At 36.1% G+C, this 22,818-nt stretch overlaps 1 protein-coding gene across 5 annotated transcripts in view; it reads right to left on the reverse strand.

Moving 5' to 3' along the window:
* LOC145664227 (putative OPA3-like protein CG13603) overlaps positions 1-22,818 on the reverse strand; it is a 68,746-nt gene that overhangs the window by 20,692 nt on the left and 25,236 nt on the right. Inside the window, exons 1-2 of one of the 5 annotated variants that reach the window (XM_081730696.1) lie at positions 18,202-18,616; positions 5,716-5,958 (exon numbers count right to left, since the gene is read on the reverse strand). The exons of 1 other annotated variant lie outside the window; for it this stretch is intronic. In XM_081730696.1, coding sequence (XP_081586822.1) covers positions 5,716-5,857 — 142 coding nt within the window. In that variant the 5' untranslated portion in view covers positions 5,858-5,958; positions 18,202-18,616. Of the gene's footprint in view, positions 1-1,276; positions 1,847-5,715; positions 5,959-18,201; positions 18,629-22,818 lie in introns of those variants that run through there. 3 more of the 5 variants (XM_081730698.1, XM_081730697.1, XM_081730694.1) reach the window with 3 other exon arrangements.

Raw genomic sequence — 22,818 nt, forward strand, 5'->3', positions numbered from 1 at the left:
ATATACAGGAAAGATTTATTTTTTTTATATAATAATTCTGAACCAGCTAATACTTAATATATTGATTTTCTACTGTAACATAAATCCTCATATAGTCATTTCATTACTCTACTTAGTATCCTATAAGTTTTAAATGTTCTTATTCTACATTTTGTGGTAAACGAGTTCTTTCAGTCTTTTAATTTCGGTACTTTGATTATCGGTCATGAAATATAGTTCTTGCATGGAATCAGACAATTTACGTATCTCCATATATAATTGCGATTCTTTCTGCTCCTTCTTACGAGAATCCCTGGTGTATTCGAACATTATTATTGAGGCTGCTACGAAAAATATTGTTGCTTCGCCTAATACTTTAGATCCCAATTCGATTGCTTGGTTCTCGTTTAATTTAGGTATATTTTTTGGTCTTCCAAGGTTCATAATCCACATTCTACATTGCATATCGAGCCAGTGAATCACTAGAAATATGAAAGAACGAAATTGACGATATATTGCTATGTATAAATGAACTATATAAAATTGTTCTACTTGATGCCACTGAGTTTATTCCTTCAATTTCTGCTAGTTAAGGAAAAAATAGATTCGTCTCTGAACTATCATATCTTCTTACAAGTTGTATTATGTTAACTCAAATTTCAACATAAACTGTAATTGATCTTTACAAATGAAGGACGGTAATTATTATTGATCAACTTTATATTTAGAAGCATCTTGAATTGCTCGCTATTTCCCTCCTTTTTATTAAGTTCAATCTCCTCTTTTGTAGCGTAATACAGGCCAATGTGCTCATCAAAAACGAACGTGCTCATTATTAGATGTTCGGAAACAACGACGAGTTTACGAATAGAAAACCGTACAATATTAGATATGTTCCATCACTAACAATCTAGAACAACTATGAACTAGGTACAATCTCAAAAATAAATTGTACAGTCATCAGCGAAAGTGTAAATATTATGTGTTCTCCAGCCGCTACTCTGAGTCCCTGCAATGTATTTCCTTGTAAGCTACCAAAAACTATAACGTAAAAATTAAAGAGAAAGTCAAACTGTTGCATTATTAGCAGTTATAAATATTTTTATATAAACCGAAAATATGAACTAGAATTATGCATCAGTGTCATGATTAATTTCAAACATGTGTAAGAGATGTCTCTTGTTACAAAATAAATTCTGTGTATTTATTTAAACACAGGCAACATCCACCTGTAGAAAAAAATTATTGTCAAAAAATTTAACACCTCTAGAAACGAATATGAAACAAAACCAAACTGTAAAGTATTTTCATATATATTCTTCTCTACAAAGTTATTACAACATGGAAAAATATTTTTTTCCTTCCTATAAGTTATGACGGACGTAAAAACAATTGATAATTTACAATCACTTACGCGAACAACGTAAAACATTACTTAATCATTTTCCATAACAATTATTAATCTTGTTCGACTTTTATTTATTCTTAAGTCTGTACAAAACGTGACTAATTTTCACTGAGCGCGTATGAATAAACTTCCAAATTTAGCCTCGGAACTTCCTCTCAATCATATCCTTAATTTCTTTAACTTCTGCAGTTTGTTTCTCGCTTAAGGCATACAGTTCCTTCATAGAATTTGCTAACCTATTTATTTCACCATAAATTTGTGACTCTTTTTCATTCTTCTTGCGGGCATCCCTGGTATATTCAAATACTAGTATTGATGCTGCTATACAAAATATCACTGATTCACCTAATATATTGGACCCTAATTCAATTGCCTGATTCTCGTTCAATTTAGGGACATTCGTTGGCCTTCCAAGATTCATTAGCCACATCCTACAGTACACATCCAGCCAGTGAAAAACTAGAAATACGAAAGAACAAAACTTCATGATGTGCTGACAAGAAACGCATTGATTATACATATGTACTAGTATTTGTTGCCAAGGATACTAATTCTTCAGATTTCTCCTGCCTAAAATCTAAACTTTTAACTAACGTTAATACAATGTTTCAGGACAATTAAGTTTCAGGGCTGATGCTGATATTTTGTAGCTAATGGCAGAAAATTGTTTTATCATGTCAGATTAATGGTATTATATTCTTCTTTTGCAGGAATGTGAAGAGTTGGTAAAGAGAGCACCTATGGCCTACTAAGCATTCGTCATTAAAGATACCCTGGTTTCCATTGTCACGAATTCTTACAACGAACAAAGGGCGAACATTACGTTTTGCTGAAAAGTTCAGGAAATCAGTAACAGAGATTTACGAGATGATCAGAACTGATCGCCGTGAGAATGCCTTAATCTAATGGTAGTATGTTTGTATGATACGTCTGGTTCAGTGGTGGATTTGCACATATTTCTGATGACACCAGGGTGGGAGTCTATCAACCACTCGTCCAGAGGAAGTGCTCAAATGCTCTCTTTACAAAATATTTATCTTCTCTAAAAGAAGAATATCATAGTATTAGTTTTACAAGATAATTTTTTGTTACAGTAACTACAGAGTACCAGCATCTGTCCTGGAACTTTACTGTCAAATCTCGTATTATTAATAGAAAAATAAATTGTAGAACTTAAAAATTTGATGTGAGGGGACTTTTTTAAAATTAGCTGTACAGTTAAGTAGAACTTGGGAAAAATTTTAGACAAACAACAGGAAGCACTGCCACTATAACTTTAAAGCAGTTCCGTCACAGTTTCTATTCATTCCAACTGTAATTCAACTTAATTTTTTTTTTTTTTTTTTGTTTTGTTTGTTTGTTTGCTTTTTGTTTTTAAATTCCTGCCGATTTGTCCTTATGATTTACTTATCGATTCCATCAACGACACACAATATAAACAAAAACCAAATAAAATCATGTTTCCCTTTCAGTTATCAGGCAAACACGAAAATACTGAGACACATACAAACAGAATAAGTTTTGTTCACAGTTCATGAACATAGAAGTTACCAAAGAGAAAATAGAATACGAATATTAGAAGCAAACAATGGACGAAAAAATATACACATGCAATATAAGATACATAGGTGAAATTATTGTCAGTATCCTTTGAAGACAACTGTTACAGTAGAAAGCAAAGGTTTTAGTAAAAATTAAAATACCGTACAATAATAAGTAAAAAAAAAAAAAAAAAAAAAAAAAAAAAAAAAAAAAAGCTGTATGGACTATTGTTTCCGTATGAATTTCTCCAATTGACATTTATCTATAACATGAAATATTAATTGCTCCCGTGCCACCGCCCTAGTCAATGTTCTACAGCCCTTTCCATTTTCATCACAATACTGAATTTATAGAACTGTACGGCAAATTCGTATTCTCTTGGTTAAAAAAAAAAAAAAAAAAAAAATCCCCATATAGAAAATTCCGTCTTTTTATCTTACGAAATTACCCCCTCTCATAAATTTGTGAACTTTTTTTGCTTTCTTCTTGCGGGCATTCCAGATACATTCAAATACTATTGTTGATACTGCTGTACACAATATCACTTTAGCCTAATATATTAGATCTAATTCAATTGCCTCAGTCTTGTTTATTTAGGAACACTTGCTGGTTCTCCAAGATATATTTTATCTTTCCCACATAATAAATTCGTACATATAATCTAACTATTCCAAGTACGCCAAAGCCGCATATACCAAATTTCGTCTTTTGCATTCAAAAGAAATATGAGATTCTAGCTAAATGTTGCACTTACCCCATCTTTCTGGGGGATTCATCTTTCTGGGGGATTGAATTTTCAAAAATTCGTTATACTTACATGTACAGGCAATGATTTAATCATTACATCGAATATGATCCGGATTCACAAAGTAGTTTCGGCTAATGAACAGAATTACATCGGACACTTCTTTTTATATAAAGGACTAGCTAATACGTATGGCTTCCCACCAAGTAGATCTGGAAACATCTGTTAAGATGATATGTATTAAATTGTCAATAATATTTATGACGCGCTATATTAAACTTGTGAAAGAGAAAGACATCAGTAATATGTGTAGCAAGAAGTTTCCATATACTAAATTCAGTACCTTACATGCAGGGGTTCGACAGAGACATGCAACAATAGTCTAACTCCTCATCTTTCATTTGCGTCATCTGTATTGAATTCAGGCAAAGATTATCATATTCTTCTTCTGTGAAAATCTCCCCTTCCCTTATGATGGCTTCTCAATCATACCCAAAGTCACTGCGATCCCCCGAAGTAGTTGTTCCGTCATGGCACTAAACCAGCCGAAGGATTTAAGACGACTAGCTGGCGATATGTAATTGGGGATACATAATTAGCTCATCGTTAGTCTCATCATTCTTGAAACTGCTTTTCTTGACTAGAGTTCGTTATCCCTTTTACGTAGCTCTTCAACTGTCTTCACGACACTAAGTGAGTGACCTACTGCTAATCGCATCTTGTTTTCCCCAGGACCACTAAATAGCGGCTAGATTCGACAGCACTTGATTTCGGTGATCTCAAGCTTCCGTTATGATACAATCTAAAAATTTAATCTTCATTTTTATGTACCTACCAAATACTTTTAACCCCTTCCTCCTTTCCTCCTCAGGGTTGAATTTTCAAATTATTTTTAACGATATTTTACAAATTATTAAAGTCAAATCCAATTCAAGATTTGTCACGATACATTAAAGTATGTTGATCTACATAAAGGTTTCTGCTGAGAGCGAAAACATCTCTCCCTCCAATCCTATATTGAACTTGTGTACGTGAATGAGATAGTATTCTGCATTATTAGAAGCCCTAATATAAAAAAGTCCATGCCTTTATATTCAGCGACTCAAAAGCAATGTAGAAATCTTCTAAATCCCGTAGGCGATGAGAAGGTGGATTTCCAAATTTTAAGACTGTGGGAACCTGCAACAAATTGACCTATACAAGAAAGATCTCGATTCACTATATAGCTTTGTGTAACGAAATTCTCATAAAATAATTGTCATGCAATAGGTTGTGCACAAAGAGTTGAGAGGTGCACACGATACACGATAAGTAGAAGAATTGATGGATTTTATCGGGATTTAAGCCCAGATCTCCGACTTGACGTGTTGATGCATTAGCACACTACACTAGCTAGTCCGCTTCTTAAATATTCCGTGTAGTCTGAGTGGCTGAGCACTGACTTCAAGAGTTGCAGAATGTATGGTTGTTGAGGAAGAGGACCGGATAGCGCGGTGGTTAACACACCAGCACCATAAACCATAGGCCAGAGTTCGAATCACGGTTCAGTCGTGCATTTTTCACTCTTTGCAAATTCAAGGTACATTTCACAAGATTAACAAACGATTATTAACAGTCACAAAATATTGATACACCACGTGCCAGTATGACGAAAACTAAACATAGAATCTACAAAAAGCATATAATTCCATGATTTGACGTTGGGCTCCGACCTCTTAACATAACATTTTCCCTATTACCAACCATTTACCTTTTACTTACGATCATTACCTACGAATGAATTCACACTACGATACAACGTATTTAACAATTAACTGATGGTGAGTATCTACTACTTCTTTCTACCTATTTCTTGCCGATTTTTATTTTATAACGTTCCTTTACCCTGAACTTTATAGAAATAATACACAGATGCAGATGTAAAGTCACAAAGCAAGCAACAGCCAGAAAATTAATATTAAACTTCGTGTTAAACTTCAAAAATAGAATGCCAAGCAGTGAGTAGTGAATAGACAAAAGAGAGAAAATAGAAATTACATACATTGAGCTGGAGGCATACAGATTTTATTCCGAAAAAAGGGGCTGCTTTTCGCTCTTCTCTTTATGAACTCTGATGCTGGCTTAGCAACTTGCTTAACGAACAAAAATATCAATTTGGAAACTGGGAAAATTGGTGAAGGCATTTTGATGAAGTGCTCGTGATATCCAACGATATATATTACGTGAAGCAATTGAAGAGAAGTGGCAGTCCTTTGAACCTTCTTTGCTGGTAATGAATCTGCTCCTGAAATTCAGATAGAATTGGCTATGAGAAAGCTAAACTCTCATTTTACATCTGATTCATGAAATCTCTAGGAAACGTCTATTGATTTCGCATGGTCTATATGCTATGTCTTTAGTATTTAGATTCAGCAGTTCAGTAGTACAAAAGCTTTATCGGTGAGGACTAGCAATGTACCGTATCTTTTGAGTGTCTGTGTGTAATTCTAGCAGAGAAAGAAATCTGAATAAGCAACATAACGTATTAAACACGGAAGATAATTTCTAAATATTTAATGCTAATTAAAGAAAACCCATCTCTCTGAACAGTAATTTTGACAACAGCAATCTGTAACTTAACGTACTGGTCGGAGCACAACATCCCTTTACGATTACTTTACTTGTTTATGTTAATGTTACCTCACTTAAGTAGTACGACGCGTTAAACTTCTAAATATATAGTGTCATGAAACCAATCACGTTCTTACATCAATAATAACTGCGAAATAGTCAACTTCATGCCTCCAATGCATTACTAACATCCACTAATTTTAAGTTTCAATAATCTTTAGGAAAATCTCCTTCGATCCATAGTCAAAATTTTTTAACGTGTTTTAAAATTGTCACAATTAAAATATTACACACATAAACGAAACGTGATTGTGATAAAAGAAATTTGATTCTGTGAAGATTTTTTCTTTATATATTGAACAATTTAAATAGTAAATGTACGAAGCTAATTTTAAAGGAATTATCATATCAGTTAATCATAACAATAGTTTCTACAGGAAAACTATACTTCACCCTAAAGCTGGAAATGCAATTATTACAGTCTCTATTAATCACACAAACATAAAATCACTCTCAATACTTTTCATTAACTAACTAATAGAGCTTCCTGATGGCTGTATGGTTAACGTACGCGCTTTTGGCACGAGAAACCCGGATTCGATCCTCCATATTGGCTCTCATGTGGTTCGGATCCCAAGTTAAGCTGCAGTTAATATGGTTCACAGAATGATTAATAAATCTAATCTAATCTACGCTCATATCTCATATAGCTTCGCTGCTCAAAGGAACTCTAAACTGCAATCAAATCCAATCCAAATTAACTAGTCAATGAATTAATCGTGCTGCTAACGTTTATGAACCACCTGTTTTATTACATGGTTGTAAAGTTAGACTTAGATATTATTTCTTTGCTTATTGTATCAAAAAAGCTCTCTCAGTTTAACAACGAAAGTAAAAAAAAGATGATGAAACGCGGGTCAACCTATTTCCAGAAACCTAAATATATATAGCCTATATAACAGGTGCGTCAAAATAAATATATATATATATATATATATATATATATATATATATATATATATATATACTTCCAACTGTCACAGAAAATTTAATTTTCAACCTAAAAGGTTGAATTTCTGGAAAATAAAGTAATGTTATGTTTTCTCAACAGATGACAAAACACTCGTCAGTCTAGCTGTGCAACCCAGTTAGTGGAGAGAGAGCAACATCAACTTGGCAGATGGGCATTTCAGCTTTAAAGAGAGGAAGCAGATTAAGTGATACTCGAAGCTTGAGAATGTTATTGCAGTTCAGAGATAATGGAGACGTATGCGACTGATTCATCTTCAAGAATAACAATTACACGTCTACAAGTCAAATTCGAGGTTCATGGAACAGTGTGAAGTGCAAAAAGGCCGATTAAATCTTCCGGGCAATGATCACGTGACAGCGGCACCTGCTAGTAGTATGTTACGCCTAATCAAGAAAGGTGCCTAAACAAGAAAGGTAAGTTGCGTGTGTACATTCCAAGGCTGGTGCAACAAGTGACGACGATCCAGATCGCAAGATACAATTTTGTGAATGAGTTCAGGAGATGGTTACACGCAGGTTCGGACTGGCCAGGGCAGGAGGGCAGGAATCCCTGCCGGGGCCCTCATATATATATATATATATATATATATATATATAATGAATAGTGAATAACACGAAAAGTAGGATAAAACAAGTCTACCATTATTGGAATGAAACTAACAATATTATAAAGTTCTGTTTGGGGCCTAGTAAAAGGTATTTCAACAATAGGAAAAATGGAGCCCCAGCATCATATTGTCTAACTGTGTATTGGGGCCCCATAAATGCCGAAATGAGACTGACTTTAAAAGTCTTGCTGGGGCCCTCTGTTAGTCATTTGACAAGTTATTGCAACATCACAAAAAAAAAAACAGGACAGTTCCCCACCCTGGGGCCCATACCACGCGTAAATGAAGCTGATGGCTTTATGAAGAAAAGCCACACCCTCATTGCAAAGGTTTTAAAATACTCTGTTAAACTTGTCTTGTAAAAGGGCAAAGGGGAAAGGATGTTGTTCGTTTGTCACCTTTTTGTCGAAAACATTCATAAACAAACTCGTACGCATTATAGGACATGCCATTCAGAAGTACATTTTAACTAGCATAAAAAAGCTCAAACATTTAGTGTACTGATTGACTCGACTCAAGATGTATCGTCACTCAAGAAGCTTAGTGTGGTTTTTCGCTATGTAATCAATAGAAAAGCATTTGAACGTCTTCTGAGTCTTGTTTTGGCTCATGATATGACCGGATTGGGTATATATCAGCTGGTGAAAGACATGTTCGATAAACATGGTGCGTTTATGGCAAATGCGGTAGCCTGTTCGTCTGATGGGGTGTCCAATGTGAAGGGTTGCTACGAAGGTGTGCAGAGTTATTTGAAACAGGACAATTCTGAAAATGCGCACATACATTATATGGCTCATGTCCGTAATTTGATAATGATAGATTCCACAGAGCAAGATGAAGTAAATCTATTTGGTCTCATTCAGACGAGTTCAGTGTTTCTATCTGAATAACATAAGCACATGGATGTGTGAACGGAAGAAGCAATGCAGAATTATACTGGAAATGACAAGCTTCTTAGGCTTCAAAAAATTGAAGCTACTCGTCTGTGGATTAAACACAGAGCTTTAAATGCGATCATTGATACCCAGATTTATCAAGGGAAAGACCAAGATAAACAGGCTTCCAAAGAAACCGTTTTCTGACTTTTCTGCTGTTCCTAATTGACATTACAACCAGCAGACAGTTCGATGTAAAAACGAAGTTTGAAGCCCAGACCTTGTTGCATAATTGGTGTGAATTCCAAACCACTGTGATATGTGCTGTGTACGATAAGCTATTCACGTTAACAATCCCATCTCTAAATAGTTCAGTCTCAAGCTCTGAACTACACTACTGCTTGGAATTTAATAGCAAAATTACGTGAACAGCTACGCGAGGAACTTCAACACCAAGATAAAGAATTTGAAAAAGTATATGACAAGCGGAAGACTTTTGCAAACTGACATTGAGATTGAAAATGATCTTCCTGTTTGTCAGCTATGAAGAAAAAAAGTATGACTGATGAAAAGCCATCTGATGAGAGAGGTCAAGACTTAAGCCCATCAGATTTCTTTAAATTAAAACATTATTATGAGATTTTGAATTCAGCAATAAACAATGTGGAAGAAAGGTTTGAACCTCTTTCTGAATTAGTTAAGGATTTACGGTTACTAAATCCTAAATGTTTCAACGAAATAAAAGAACAGCTTCCAAAGAACGCATTTAAAACAACAAAAGGTGCAACAAAGTTAAACCTCGATATGGCTCAACTATCAAAAGAACTTAAACAATTCGCAAACAAGTACAAATTTATTTGCTGGTGTTGTAACCTTCAAAACAAGTGGACAAACTATCAAACAGGAATGCATCGAAGATTTCAATGATGAAGACTTCGAAGAAACGGAAGAGCAAGAAAGTGTGAAAACCGATAGAGCTTGTGGCACATCCTTGTCCTGTGCAGAAGTTATTCTTTTTGACTTTGTACAACAGACGAGTTCATTAAATGCACTATATGTCGCTTATAAATATGCCTTAACATTACCATGTACACAAGTGTACTGCGAACGAGTATTCTCAAAACTGAAATTAATTAAAACAAAATTCCTCTTTTCTGTCTCAGGACATATTGGAAACGTTTATGTTAATCAGCATGGAATATGATCATGATATCTAGTATTATCAATGTTGAAAAGGTGTTAGGAGAACTCTGTGAATCTTCCGTAGAACTGGAGAGGTTGTTGCGTTGTTAACCTTTACACCGCGAGACCTTTAAAAGCCGGAAAATCTTTAAATGCGGAGGAATTTACACTGCTTTTGAAGGGTAGCACATAATTTGAAATATCTCAGCTTCTAATTGACCGAAACCCACGAAACAAAAACCATTTGGCTCTACATTCTCCATATTTTGTCCTAGAAGTATATTTATATACATCGAAGCCAATGCTTTTCTATGTTTGTTGTTAAATTTTAAATTTTTATAAGAAAAGAATTATATTTTTTTAAAACATACCTCCCCTTCTTTTAAATATTAAGAACAGCAATGACGCAGCTATTTGTTTTCTGAGTACTACTAATGTACTTTATATTACACAAGAAAGATTGACTCGAGTGCCACATTTTTTTTTTTTTTTTTTTTTTACATTGAAATAAAATATTTACTTTCTTCAATTTGGAGAAAAGTATCTGGGTTGGTAACACTTTTCTTTACTAAGTAATTTTCTGGAAAGGTCAAAAGATATCAGTAAAAATAATAAAAGCAAACATTACTCACATGTGATGTTGGTAGGAAGTCAAAACCGTATTTGGGAGCAGGATATAGTATGTCCATTACATATGGGCGTAATCAAGGGGCTTGAAATGATTTTTTTTTTTTTTTTCAAGTTGCACTTATTTTCTTTGTGTAGCTCTTTTGCTTTTGCGCTAGAAATATTTATGCCCTGTGTTATTCTTACGTCTAATTTTAGTCTTTCTGGGAAAACATTCTAAGTAATACAAGGTTAGGGTGTTACTAGAGATAGTGGTAAGCGTTCTTCTTAGGTGGTCCTAGATTCGAATCCGGTTGTTTCTTCAGTATTTTTCCACAATTCTAGTAGGCCAATACCAGATATTATCTTTAAATACAGCCCGACTTCCTTTCTTGCTGTTGGCTATTGATGACTCCAATTAAAACTGGCCTCGCGGACCTATCTTGAAGTTCGTTACATAATAACCACTTATTAGACCTTCTTTCGTTGGTACTTGATTTTTTCTTTTTATTTTATTATTTTTTTAAGCATGCACAGCTCTATTAAGCCACTAGTTAATACTGAGCTTTACATTGACTACAACGTAACGATCTACATAATATATGTATATGTTGTTCTTTAATCCACATTACTATTAACCGTTCTATTCTACATCACTCGTATTTCCCTATAGAATGGAAAATAATAGACTAATAATTACTCAAACTCCTTTGCAAACTTTTAGTGACCTAAGGTATAAAACCGAAATCTCACGTCATTAACCTCCAACTGATTACCAAGCTCCCTCTTAGCTATATGGATAGCGCACACGTCTTCAACGCGGGAGACCTAGGTTCGATTCCCGGCGAAAGCTCATGTGGTTCGGATTCCACATTAAGCTGTAGCTGAGCTTATACACCTTGATGCTGAAAGGGACGCTAAGCCCCAACCCAACTGAATATCCTGTCCGGAATTCTGGGTCACATCTTATTCTGGTGGCTATAATTTTATCCTGATAATTTCTTGTTACAATTCCCTTCCTTATGCAGGGTTTGAAAAAACCCGGCGTTTTCTAAAAAGCACCTGGGCGCATTGGTTTTTTTCGGGTATTCTCGAGTTTAATTTTTTTTTCCGAATTATTTCAATGTCTTTGGGGTAAAAGTGTTAAAATGTGATTTATATTTCAAGGTTGTCATTGTCGCAACTTGCAACAATTTTCTAATCACTGCTGTTTTGAAAAAATGGCCGCCATTTTGAAATTTTACATTGGATCGCCGAGAAATCTACCCAGCAAATTTAGAACGTCTCATGCTTCCACCATCAAAATTTAATTTAAAAGATCGAATATTGCGCGTTGTAGCGTGAATACTCCTATTAAAAAAAAAAAAAAAAAAAAAAAAAAAAAAAAAAAAAAAAAATCGCCACTTCGAAATTTTACGTTGGTATGCCGTCAAAATCTATACAGGAAGTTTAAAGTGCCTCGTGCTTGTATCCTGAAAATTTAAACTTAAAATACCGAAAGTTGTACCCTGTAGTGTGTGTGGTACAGGCAGACAAACGAACAAATGTAGATCGAGTCATCCCAGGAGCTTCAGTGACGTTCGTCAAATATGAATACCAAATGTATTAATTTAAAACAAATATACAATTCTCGTTTTATAAAATAAATGTTTCAAAATGTATTATATGAAATAAATATTTACCAGCGTAAAATAAATGGTTTTATTGTTGAAGTTCACTTCCGATACTTTGTGAGTTCAATTACGGGAATTTCCCGAGTACTTGTTTCAAACCCTTTCTTTCCCGAAAATTAATATAAAACAATTAACAAACATATAACTCACATTTTTGTAAAATGAATGTTTCAAAATGTCTTAAATGAAATTAAATATCTTCCAGAATAAAATACTTTTATTGTTGAAGTATTCAGTTTCGATGCTTTGTGCATTCAATTGCGGGAATTTCCCGAGCACTTCTTTCACGGCAGGTTTTTCCCGAAAATGCAGCTTTCTTTACTGTACATCGAAATTTCCACTAGTACGAAAGTTTGAATTCAGCACTTGAAGTAGTAAGCGTTACTTAGTCTTCGGAGCTCCGAGCATTAAGCTTCTTAAATTTGACAAGAATTTTTACGCTACTTCTGGTGTTGATTCTACAGAATGCTTATTTGAAGAGTAGCAACAAATGACTGAACTAAACTGTTGTTGGAAAACCAAATTTTACTGACGAATACTTGTGTTACCATCAAAGGTAAGAAATAAAACGATTAGTTTTACTAATGCGTTTACGTATTTACTGATAGTACCGGTACTTACGACCTTAAACCCGTCAAACGTATGAGGAACACCGTCCCTCGGCGTCGCCGAGCACACTATTTACGAAAAGTATTTTCTAAAATATAAAACTGCATATTTTACTTCAAACAGGCTATAAGCATAATCCATACATTAATTTGCTCTATAATTACCTTAAGCTAAGGTTTTTTTTTCTTCTTTTTTTTTAACCATTCAGTGCATTCAGAACTTTATAAGGGTCTTATGTTGAATGTTGTACACCTTAACGTGAAAGCATCTAATTCGTCCAAAGAAAGTCCAAAATCTTATAAGAATCACTTTCAATGTGATTATCTTAGTTATACCAATAATATACTAACAAAAAGCTACAAGACCGAGGTGGGTCTTTTCAGGTGGGCCCAACCCGAAAAAAGCTGGCGTTTCTTCGGGCTGAGCCCAGCAAACCCTGCCCCTATGTGATACAAACTTCTGTTGGGCGATGGCAAGCATGACTGCATACAGATGGGAAACATACTTGTACTAGGTAGTATCAATATTACCGTTGTTTTCATCTTATCACTTGAAGAATTGAATGTCTAAATGACCTACTGTCATCAACAACACATACTTGAACAAGTTTATTAATTAGTTTTTATTTTCTACTACTACTGTATATGTCTGATTACTTTTTGACAAGCAACTAACTCTCGTTGTTTTACCGAATTTTGGTATAAAATAGATCTCGTTAAGGAAAGAACAGAATTATAAATCATAATACCAATACAAAATTGTTCCCATAAAAGTGAAATGGTACACCACACAGCCTACCAGTAATCGTAATGTGGATTCGCCCATTGTCGGTTCTTGCGTTGCTGAATAATAATTCAACATTTTGAAAAGCGCCAACGAAACACTTACTTGGAAGAATTTTATGCGAAAGATTTGATTTTGGTATGTGTAGGTGTGAAAGATAGTACGTAAACATGCTTTGTAATAAAGAAGCGAGGGACATAGAACACGATTTTAAAAAAAAAAATGATGCTTGCTGTATACAATGTATTCGATACAAATAAAGTACAAGGTGTGAGAAATAAAGTCACCGGTGAGATATGTGTATGAACACAAGCAATATTTGGAATATACTTCGAAAGCATGTAGGTTTACTTTACACGGACCCCTGAAATACGCGAAGTAGAAATAAGAAATTAAGTCAAGATAAGCAAATCAAAACTAATAACCTTTACGCGCTTATCTAGCGTCGCTAACGGGCCAGTTTGTAGTGAGTACCTCGCCTACGTTGTTCCGTGTCTTTGAAATTGGTGGTGGCTATTCTAAGCCAAACGTATACTAAGTGACTGAGTGAAATGTATTACCGCCACTGTAAAAGCCATACCACACTGTAGAGAGCTAAACTGTGGAGAAAAATTGATTGTGAATCACTGTAATTTCCGGCGCAACAAGCTGTATACAATTTAAGAAAAATCTGACAGGTTCAGTTATCCATAAACTTTAGAATTTATGAACCGATTTGAGCATAGTGGGATGTTACAAGGGTCGTTCAAGGTGACCGGAACTTACATTTCTTCAGAGGAAACAGATAGCACAAGAAACACCAAACTACATCAGCTTTTCAAAGTATTCTCTGTGCGCGTCGAGGTACCGTTGCCATCGTTATGGCGGTTCCCTGATTCCTTTGGCGCAGAAAGAACTTGGTTGTTGTCGCAGCCACTGCAGGACTTTGTTCCGCAGTTCTTCAGCTGTCGTGAATTTCTTCTCTCCCGGATGGTCTTTAAGGAATGCAAACAAATGATAATCACTGGGGCTAAATTTGGACTGTAGGGGGATGGTGTAGAACTTCCTAGCGGATTTCGGCCAGAGTTGTTGTTGTCACATTGGCCATGTGAGGGCGGGCATTGTCATGGAGAAGAATGACATTTCCAAACATCTCAGGTCTTTTCTTGTGAATGGACTTTCGTACAGCTCCACTCAAAAATGTGGAGTAATACTGGGCATTAATTGTGCTCCCTTTGTCCAGAAAATCCACATGGATAAAACCCTTCATGTCCCAGAAGACACTTGCCATGATCTTTCCAGCGGACGGCTGCGTTTTGCTTTTCTTGCGCGGCTGGGAACCTTTATGCCGCCACTCCATGCTGCTTTTTTTGGTCTCTGGGGTTGAATTGTGCAACCATGTTCCATCACACGTGATGATGGATTGCAACAATTCATCACCAGCTCGAAACCAATTCAGAAGCTGTTCACAGACCGTTATGCGTATCCACTTCTGATCAAATGTCAGCTGGCGGGGAACCCACCTTGTACAGATTTTGCGGAAGCGTAAGTGGTCGTGAATGATTGTCTCAACACTCCCGACACTGATATTCACCTCGGCAGCAATATCCCGCACTGTTACTCGTCGTTCTCAAGAGTCATTTTTTCAAAACGTGCGATATTCACTGGTGTGACTACAGTTGGGCGAATGTGTCCATGTGTTTTGTCACCAGCTCCTGTCCAGCTTCGCGAAACTGTTCACACCATTCGTACACTCTTGTCCGTGATATGGTTTGTTCACCATACTAAGCTTGCAATCTTCTGAAAATCTCAGCTGGTTTAACTTTCATCTTCACAAGAAATTTGATTACACACCGCTACTCCACAACCACAGACACATTGCTTGCCGCCATGTTCGCTGCAATTACTGCGCGTGCGCCAAATACATCACGCCGGGCGCTAGTTACTCGACAAGGAATACATTACATCACCCGCAAGTTTCATTATGATCCGGCTATTCATCGATTATTTACGTACGAAAATCCCGGTAAACGTTGAACGACCCTTGTAACTTGAAAAAACATTAATTTTGGGTTATATAAAGGTAACCAAGAAAGTTCATCCACCACCTTCGAACATCGATATGTCACCTAAGATCAAAAATTGTCAACATCAACATTGACGATCTTCTGTTAATGTACGCTATGGATTTTATCGCGGTAGAATTTGGTGGGCCATGAAGCGAAGAAGGGATCAAGTAAATTTTGCTCCTCTACTAGGGATTTGAACTGGGATCCTTTAAGATGAATGTTCAAAGAATGGAACAGGTAATAATCGGACGGTACAATGTCCAGGGAGTATGGCGGATGCAATAGCGTTTTCCATCCAAGGCGTAGAATGGTGTCCCGAGTCATCCTTGACACGTGGAGAATAGCGTTGTCCTGTAACAGGAGGACCCCTTTGCGATTCAGAAGTGCCGGCTCCAGAGTTTTGAGTTTTTCTTGAACACGGCTCAACTGCTAACAGTACACAGTTGCACTGATGCTCTGACCAGCTGGTAGCAGTTCCCGATGTACGATGCCGCGAGCAGTCCACCAAACACACAGGAGAACCTTCATCTGGTGCAGTGTTGGTTTCGGCTGTTTTGGAATCGGTTCATGGGATGCTCATGCTAACCAATGATGACGGCGCCGTGAAGCTTGGTACAGGACCCACTTCTCATCACATGTGAAAACCCTTCTGGCCCGGAGTCAAATCATGTGGGATCCATCGACCCAACTTGAAGTTCTTCCCAAGTTGATGGAGGTCTCCACTCACACTGAATTGCAGTCCCTGTTCTTCACATGTCTGTCCACTGTTCGCTTCAATTGCTGCCTGCAGTTCATTTTGTACATGTGTTGGTCTTCCGGCACGTGGTGCGTCTTTGAGTGTTTCATGACAGTCCTTAAACTTGTTAAATCACCGCTGCACTGTCTGCGTAGTCATGACCAAAGGCTTGGCACATCTTCAGCTCCGCTGCAGCGACGTTTGATCCCATTTTGAACTCGTACAGCATACACGCCCTTATGACGCTCTGTGGAAGTCCCATGTTCACTCTGTCCTTGCGCAAGTTCACGATGTACTGAACTGCCACAACCAGGTAGTATGTTGGGTATACTCACACCAACAACTGACTTTCGCCTTATCTCCATTCGCATTCAACTCACGGTGTGAGGGCCAATTGAACACAGACCTCTACCAAAAGCGACAGAACGTTCTTGTTTACCTTTATATAAATACGAAATCAATTAGGTGCAGGTCCAGAACTGTCCGTCAAATTAGAAAGATATCTTTCTCTTACTTTCCTTCCTTCAAATGATACCCTAAGACGTTCTGAACTGTTATTGCCTTGGCGTATGCCCAATAATTGCATATAGGTTGATAATAAGGGTGCAAACTGATGTGCTTCCCTTACGGGTACTTCATAATAACAACTGTGCAAAAAACACAAACCAATTTGTGCTAGGTGGCCACTAAAAACAATAATGCTATCTTAACCGAATTACTGTGGGAGCAAAGCAGGGACTTCCACGGGGAAGCACAAAGATGCGTCCGTAGAAAGCAGGCGTGTCAGCGACGGAGGTACCCGCATGAACGAAAATATTGCAAAAACATTTGATATTTCATAAAATTACATAGGTTAGAGCAATTATAATGCTTTCACATTACTAACTCTATACTTGTAAACATAAAATACAGCTTTCCTAGATCGTCCAAAAATACTCCGCCGTTGGAAATTAGTATATCACACAATCGTCTTTGACATGCATTTACTCACTTTAACCCTACTATAGTCCTTGTAATGATTTAACACTAGTAATATTACACTTGTAAAAAATAAAAGGACAGCAGAAGAAGGCCAGCTATATTTTCTAAAATATGTTACAATTTCGGTAGTTTCTGTTCTCATTAGGTTAGTTTCAGTTAGATTAGTTACCTTATGTTAGATTATATTAGTATAGGGGTCCAGCACAACTCTAAAATAAATGGTAGAATTTCACTTATTTCTGTTAACTTTTCCCGTAAACTTTGTATTTTTTACGTACCTGTCGACCCCTTTTGCTAAATTTTTACCAATTAAAATACTGTTTTCCTACATTTACAGAAAGGCTCCGACAGTGGAAATTAATATCCTAGACAATCGTTTATCATATCCACTCACTTGTTTTAACCGTAAAACTACCAGTGAATTATGTCGGACAGATGGGGGTCAAAATTAGGTATAATAATAATAATAAATAAATAAATAAATAAATAAATAAATAAAATATGTACAGGAGAAATCATTCCATGTTCCGAAGTGTGAGTAATTGTGATCGTAGTGATATCGAAAATCAGTGAGTGCAATCGGGGAGAGTGAATATGTTATAGACTATTTGCTCTTCGCGAATAATACTTAAGGGTGTAGGAATACACAAAGTTTGAGCGTTTTGAGGTATGGCTGGGCAAGGCATACATACGGAAGCAAACCTAACCTAACCTGGTATAACCTAACCTAACCTGATGTTAATGAGACTTATAAAAAGTCTTATAACAGCAAACGAATACTTACACTGTGCAGGAGGCATACATATATACGTGCGAAAGAAGAGACTAGATTTTGCCCGCTGCTTTAGTGAATCAGCTATGGGTCTACTTATATGCCTTAGCAACAGTCCAGCCAGTTTCGCGACTGGATACGCACCTACAACCATGTTTTCACGTTCAATACTACAGAGAGTGAGAAGATCCTGAGTTCTTGGTCCATACATGAATTACTGGATACCCACAAGAAGCAACAGAACAGAAAATGTCCAAATATTTATTTCCACAAACATCATTAATGAAGTATTTCTGAGCTTCAAGCACGGTAATTTATCCATTATTTTAATTTTGAGTTTTAGTTGATTTGTTTATAACGTATCTTGGACATGTTTCATGACCATATAATCTGAGAACAAATTTTGTCCCATAATTATACTACACACAGACTATTAACTCATGCAAAACAAAGAGGTGTTATACAAGGAGATGAAATGATGCCCCAGAATTGATTTATTTATTGATGTAACTGAAAACTATATGTAGCTAATTTTAAATCACATTTAACAATACTATCACGAATGAAGCATTAATAGTCTCATAGTCGATTTATTTACATGTTGTTCTTTTATGCGAGTGGTTTCAGCCTTCATTCCTGATGAGAGATAGATTTTTCGGTAATGATCAAAAACTGAATTAAGTAGCACGGTCCCGGGTACGATTCCCCGTGGACACTTGGTCGAAAAAGTGTAACAGCTTTTTCAAGCCAGCCATCTTGAGTGAGGTGTTTCCTGGGTTTCCCTAATTCACACCAAGCAAATGCCCGGATGGTATCTATCATAATGGCCGCTTCCTTCCTTCCCTTTCATCGGTTAACGAGCTCGTCGAGGAACGTCATCCTTTAACGTGACGGGGTTAAATAGTCTTAGTTGCGACAGCTCGAAATCTAATTTCTAAGAAGTAGCAAATTAGAGCCGCTAATAATAATAATAATAATAATAATAATAATAATAATAATAATAATAATAATAATAATAATAATAAAATAGATTAACAAACGACGTGAATGTGTTGGTAACATATTTAAGTAACCAATCTTCTGGGTTTTAGAAGGTCTATGGCCAATGGATTCTACTTTATTATCATTACCTTAGTAACACGTACATAGCTTGCCTATATTTTTTTACTGTTTAATGTTATGTAACATTATTCTCTTTACCTCTCTCGATATGCTCTAAGGAACTGTTATACTTCTTGTTTACGTGAAGACTAGAGCTAATAAGCTTATCAACATGCATTAATGTAGACTGGTCCATTGATGCGACTCATTCTAAAATTATTGTTGCAAGTTCGAAAAAAAAAAGTCTAAACTGGCAGAATATCAACAACCATACTTTGTTTACAGGGTTCTTTATGTGACTTGTTACAATATTTCTTAATATGCATCTTACAGAGATGTAACGTTTAATGCTTGAACCTATTAGTCATACGATACACTGTCCATCATTAACAGTTTTACTTTTTATGGTTATGATAGGCAAAAAAGGCCCGATCTTTACCCACCTCCTTTGATTATTAATATTAAAACTTGAGTAAATTCTAATTACGGGGGCCAAAATTTGTTTCCGAAGAATTCATACTCATAACTGTAGTCTAATTTTGGTTAGGTTAGGTTACATTACGTTGTATTTACCTTCATGGTTTGTATTGGCCTCCCGCAATTAGAATTAGCTTTAAAATTTTATAACAAAATTTAATTTTCCCTAAGTACGGGACATTTAATAAGATTTGAGGAACGTTCCAGTAAAATCAAATAATAATAATTTCACATTCTAACAGATACTATAGGGTACTTGTTATTAAATTAAGTTCAGTAAGATTCCAGTTCATTAAATTAAAAAAAAAAAGCAATTCATCATATAAATCAATGGACTAAAACACATAGATGGCACGGCTATTCACCACTCTTAATATTATAAGTGTGTTCTTTCTTTCTTAACATTGAAGTTTATATCTTCAGGTGCACACTTAGATCCCAGTCACCTATTATTGAGTTTTGTTATAAGTAAATGTTTTGTAATTTAATGTAAAGTTGATGAAAATAATGGAAGACAGTACATTAATCGCGTCCTCCTAATGAACCCTCGTAACTATCTTTATCACAGACAGAATGACCTTTTTTTGTTTGTTTGTTTACGCCTAGGCGAGGCAAGTAAAGCTTTTAAAAAGCGAATATTTCCAGCGGTAATTCTAAGTTATAAAAATCCTTAATTGTTGTCTCCTTAACTGAAGTAAAATTTAAATATTACCTATCGTACTGTATTGATAAAATTTTAATTAGTTGGGTAATACTGAACGAAGAATCATTTTTGGTTTCTTATCAGTGCATTAAATTAACGCTTTTGAGGAAAGCACTGTCTTCTAGTAATTTGTAGAATACTTTCCTTCTAAATATGAATATTTATTTAGCGCATCAGGCATTGATTTTGAGAGACGTGAGAATGAGTACTAAAAGAACTGCCTGTCCCCAATTTTAGGATGAGTATTCATCCTAATGACAGAGCAGAAATTGAAGGAATTCTCTCCTCCTACATAAATATTACAACTTCTACCATTAGTCAACTGAATCTCTTACAATTATATAATTACATGAATTATAATATACGAACTAAGATTAAAACAGGTTTTATTGTAATACCTATTTTGATTCCCAAACAAAAACAGACAAAATAAAAGCAGGAAAGTTTCTTTGGTTTTTAATTTTCAAATAGTTATCTAAAATTCTAGTAAATTAAGTTTCTGTTTAAACTATTCTAACAATAAAGGCTGTAGTTTAATTTTAAATCCAGTCAAAGAAACAACCTAGTTCTCTATATATAAGAAAAATGATACTAAAAACATGAAAATAAAACACAAATGAAAATGAAAATAAAACAATATCATCTCGTTGCATTGAAGAGTCATTCCAAGCTATTTTTTTTTAACGAACCAATATGCACACGCTTTCAACACAGAAAAAAAAAAAAAAAAAAAAAAAAAGAATTTAGTTTTAAACCTTAGATTAATTTTTAAAAATACATCCTATTTAGTATTCTTTTACCACAAGTTCTTCATTGTTTTATATTCTGAATTTACAATAAAATATCTGGCGATATCCAAGTTGGGAAATTCAGTCCTACGCTGTTAATATTAAGTTCATCTCTATGTTGGACAACTGAACATTTCCCAGTCAATGTTATCATCTTCATTATTTATAAACTGCAAACATCTTCAAAGAAGACAGAAGGAGATGGTACCATTTATTCTTTCTTTTGTCTGGTGTTGGAGCGTTCATAAATAGAAAGACCCCCGACATATTCACTGACAACAAAAAGCACCAAGAAAGCGTCGTCTAATTCAACTACAATTTGGTAGATGCGTAGTGCTATGAAAAGTGTGTAAACAATTAGAGATTTAAAGATCGGGAACTTCGCGAATGGCCACCAAAGGGTAGCAGTGTCAGCACAGTGCAGGAAGGTCAAGAAACACGCATAATGCATTAGACATTACCAGCATTTGGCGGTGTTCGAAAGAGGCCGCATCGTGAGGTTTCACGAGACCTATGGGCGTTTCGTGTAACTGCCAGACACGTGGGACATTCCGATGTCACTATGAAACGATGTTGCTGTTCGTCGATACGTGGAGGCGCCAACGCACGAAGTGAAGGTTTCGGTAGGCCACGACAGATCACAACACGGCAGTATCATCACATTGTGCATGAAGTATTACGTAACCGTGTGACGTCTGCGCCTGCCCTCGTCGACCCTCTAGAACACCTTGTGTTATCCCGCACAGTGTCTGGACGACTGGTATCAGCTGAATTGCAGGTGCGCCGTCCCCTGCTTAGGTTACCATTAAAACCACTGCATAATCGATAGCGTGTGGAGGGTGCCGCACTCGACCGGCATGGAATCCTTATGAATGGTAGCGGATCGCGTTCAAGGATAAGTGCGTGTGTATGTGTGTGTGGAATGGCATACTGGCGTTATTCCTGGAATCATCGCGTATGATTTTAAGTCACCTTTCGTAGTCATTCGCGGAATCTTGGCGGCACAGCGATACGTGGATGAGATTCTGCGTGAGCACGCATTCTGTGAGAGCACGGTGGTAACTTTTTTCAAGACAACGCTTGGCCATACACGGCACATGTATCTACAGGGTGTCTACTAAAATTCCAAAATGAAATTTCGTGACTTTTTCGTAACCTTTTCTTTACCAAACCATAAAATTTCGTAACATTTTCAAGAGGGAATTTGGGCACGAATTAGGCTGAATTTTCATGCATGCGATAGAAGCATGCTTTGCTAGCGATTTGATAGCGTCCAAAGCCGACTATAGACAATTTTGGTGGTGAATTTTGATGTTTTATTGAACAATTGAGTTGATTTTAGTTTAGCGTCCCTTTCAGCAGCGAGGCTATATGAGACGTGGACCTACTGATTAACGTGGAATCCGAACCACATGAGCTCCCGCCGGGAATCGAACCCGGGTCTCCCACGCCAAAGGCGCGTACGCTAACCGCTTAGCCACGGAGGAGCTCTTTTATTGAACAAAATTTTCTAGTCTGTAATTATAATAGTACAGATAACAAAAAAAAAAAAAAAAAAAA

This window comes from Thermobia domestica, chromosome 11, assembly GCF_964235325.1.
Source record: "Thermobia domestica chromosome 11, izTheDome1.hap1.1, whole genome shotgun sequence".
Taxonomy (NCBI): domain Eukaryota; kingdom Metazoa; phylum Arthropoda; class Insecta; order Zygentoma; family Lepismatidae; genus Thermobia; species Thermobia domestica.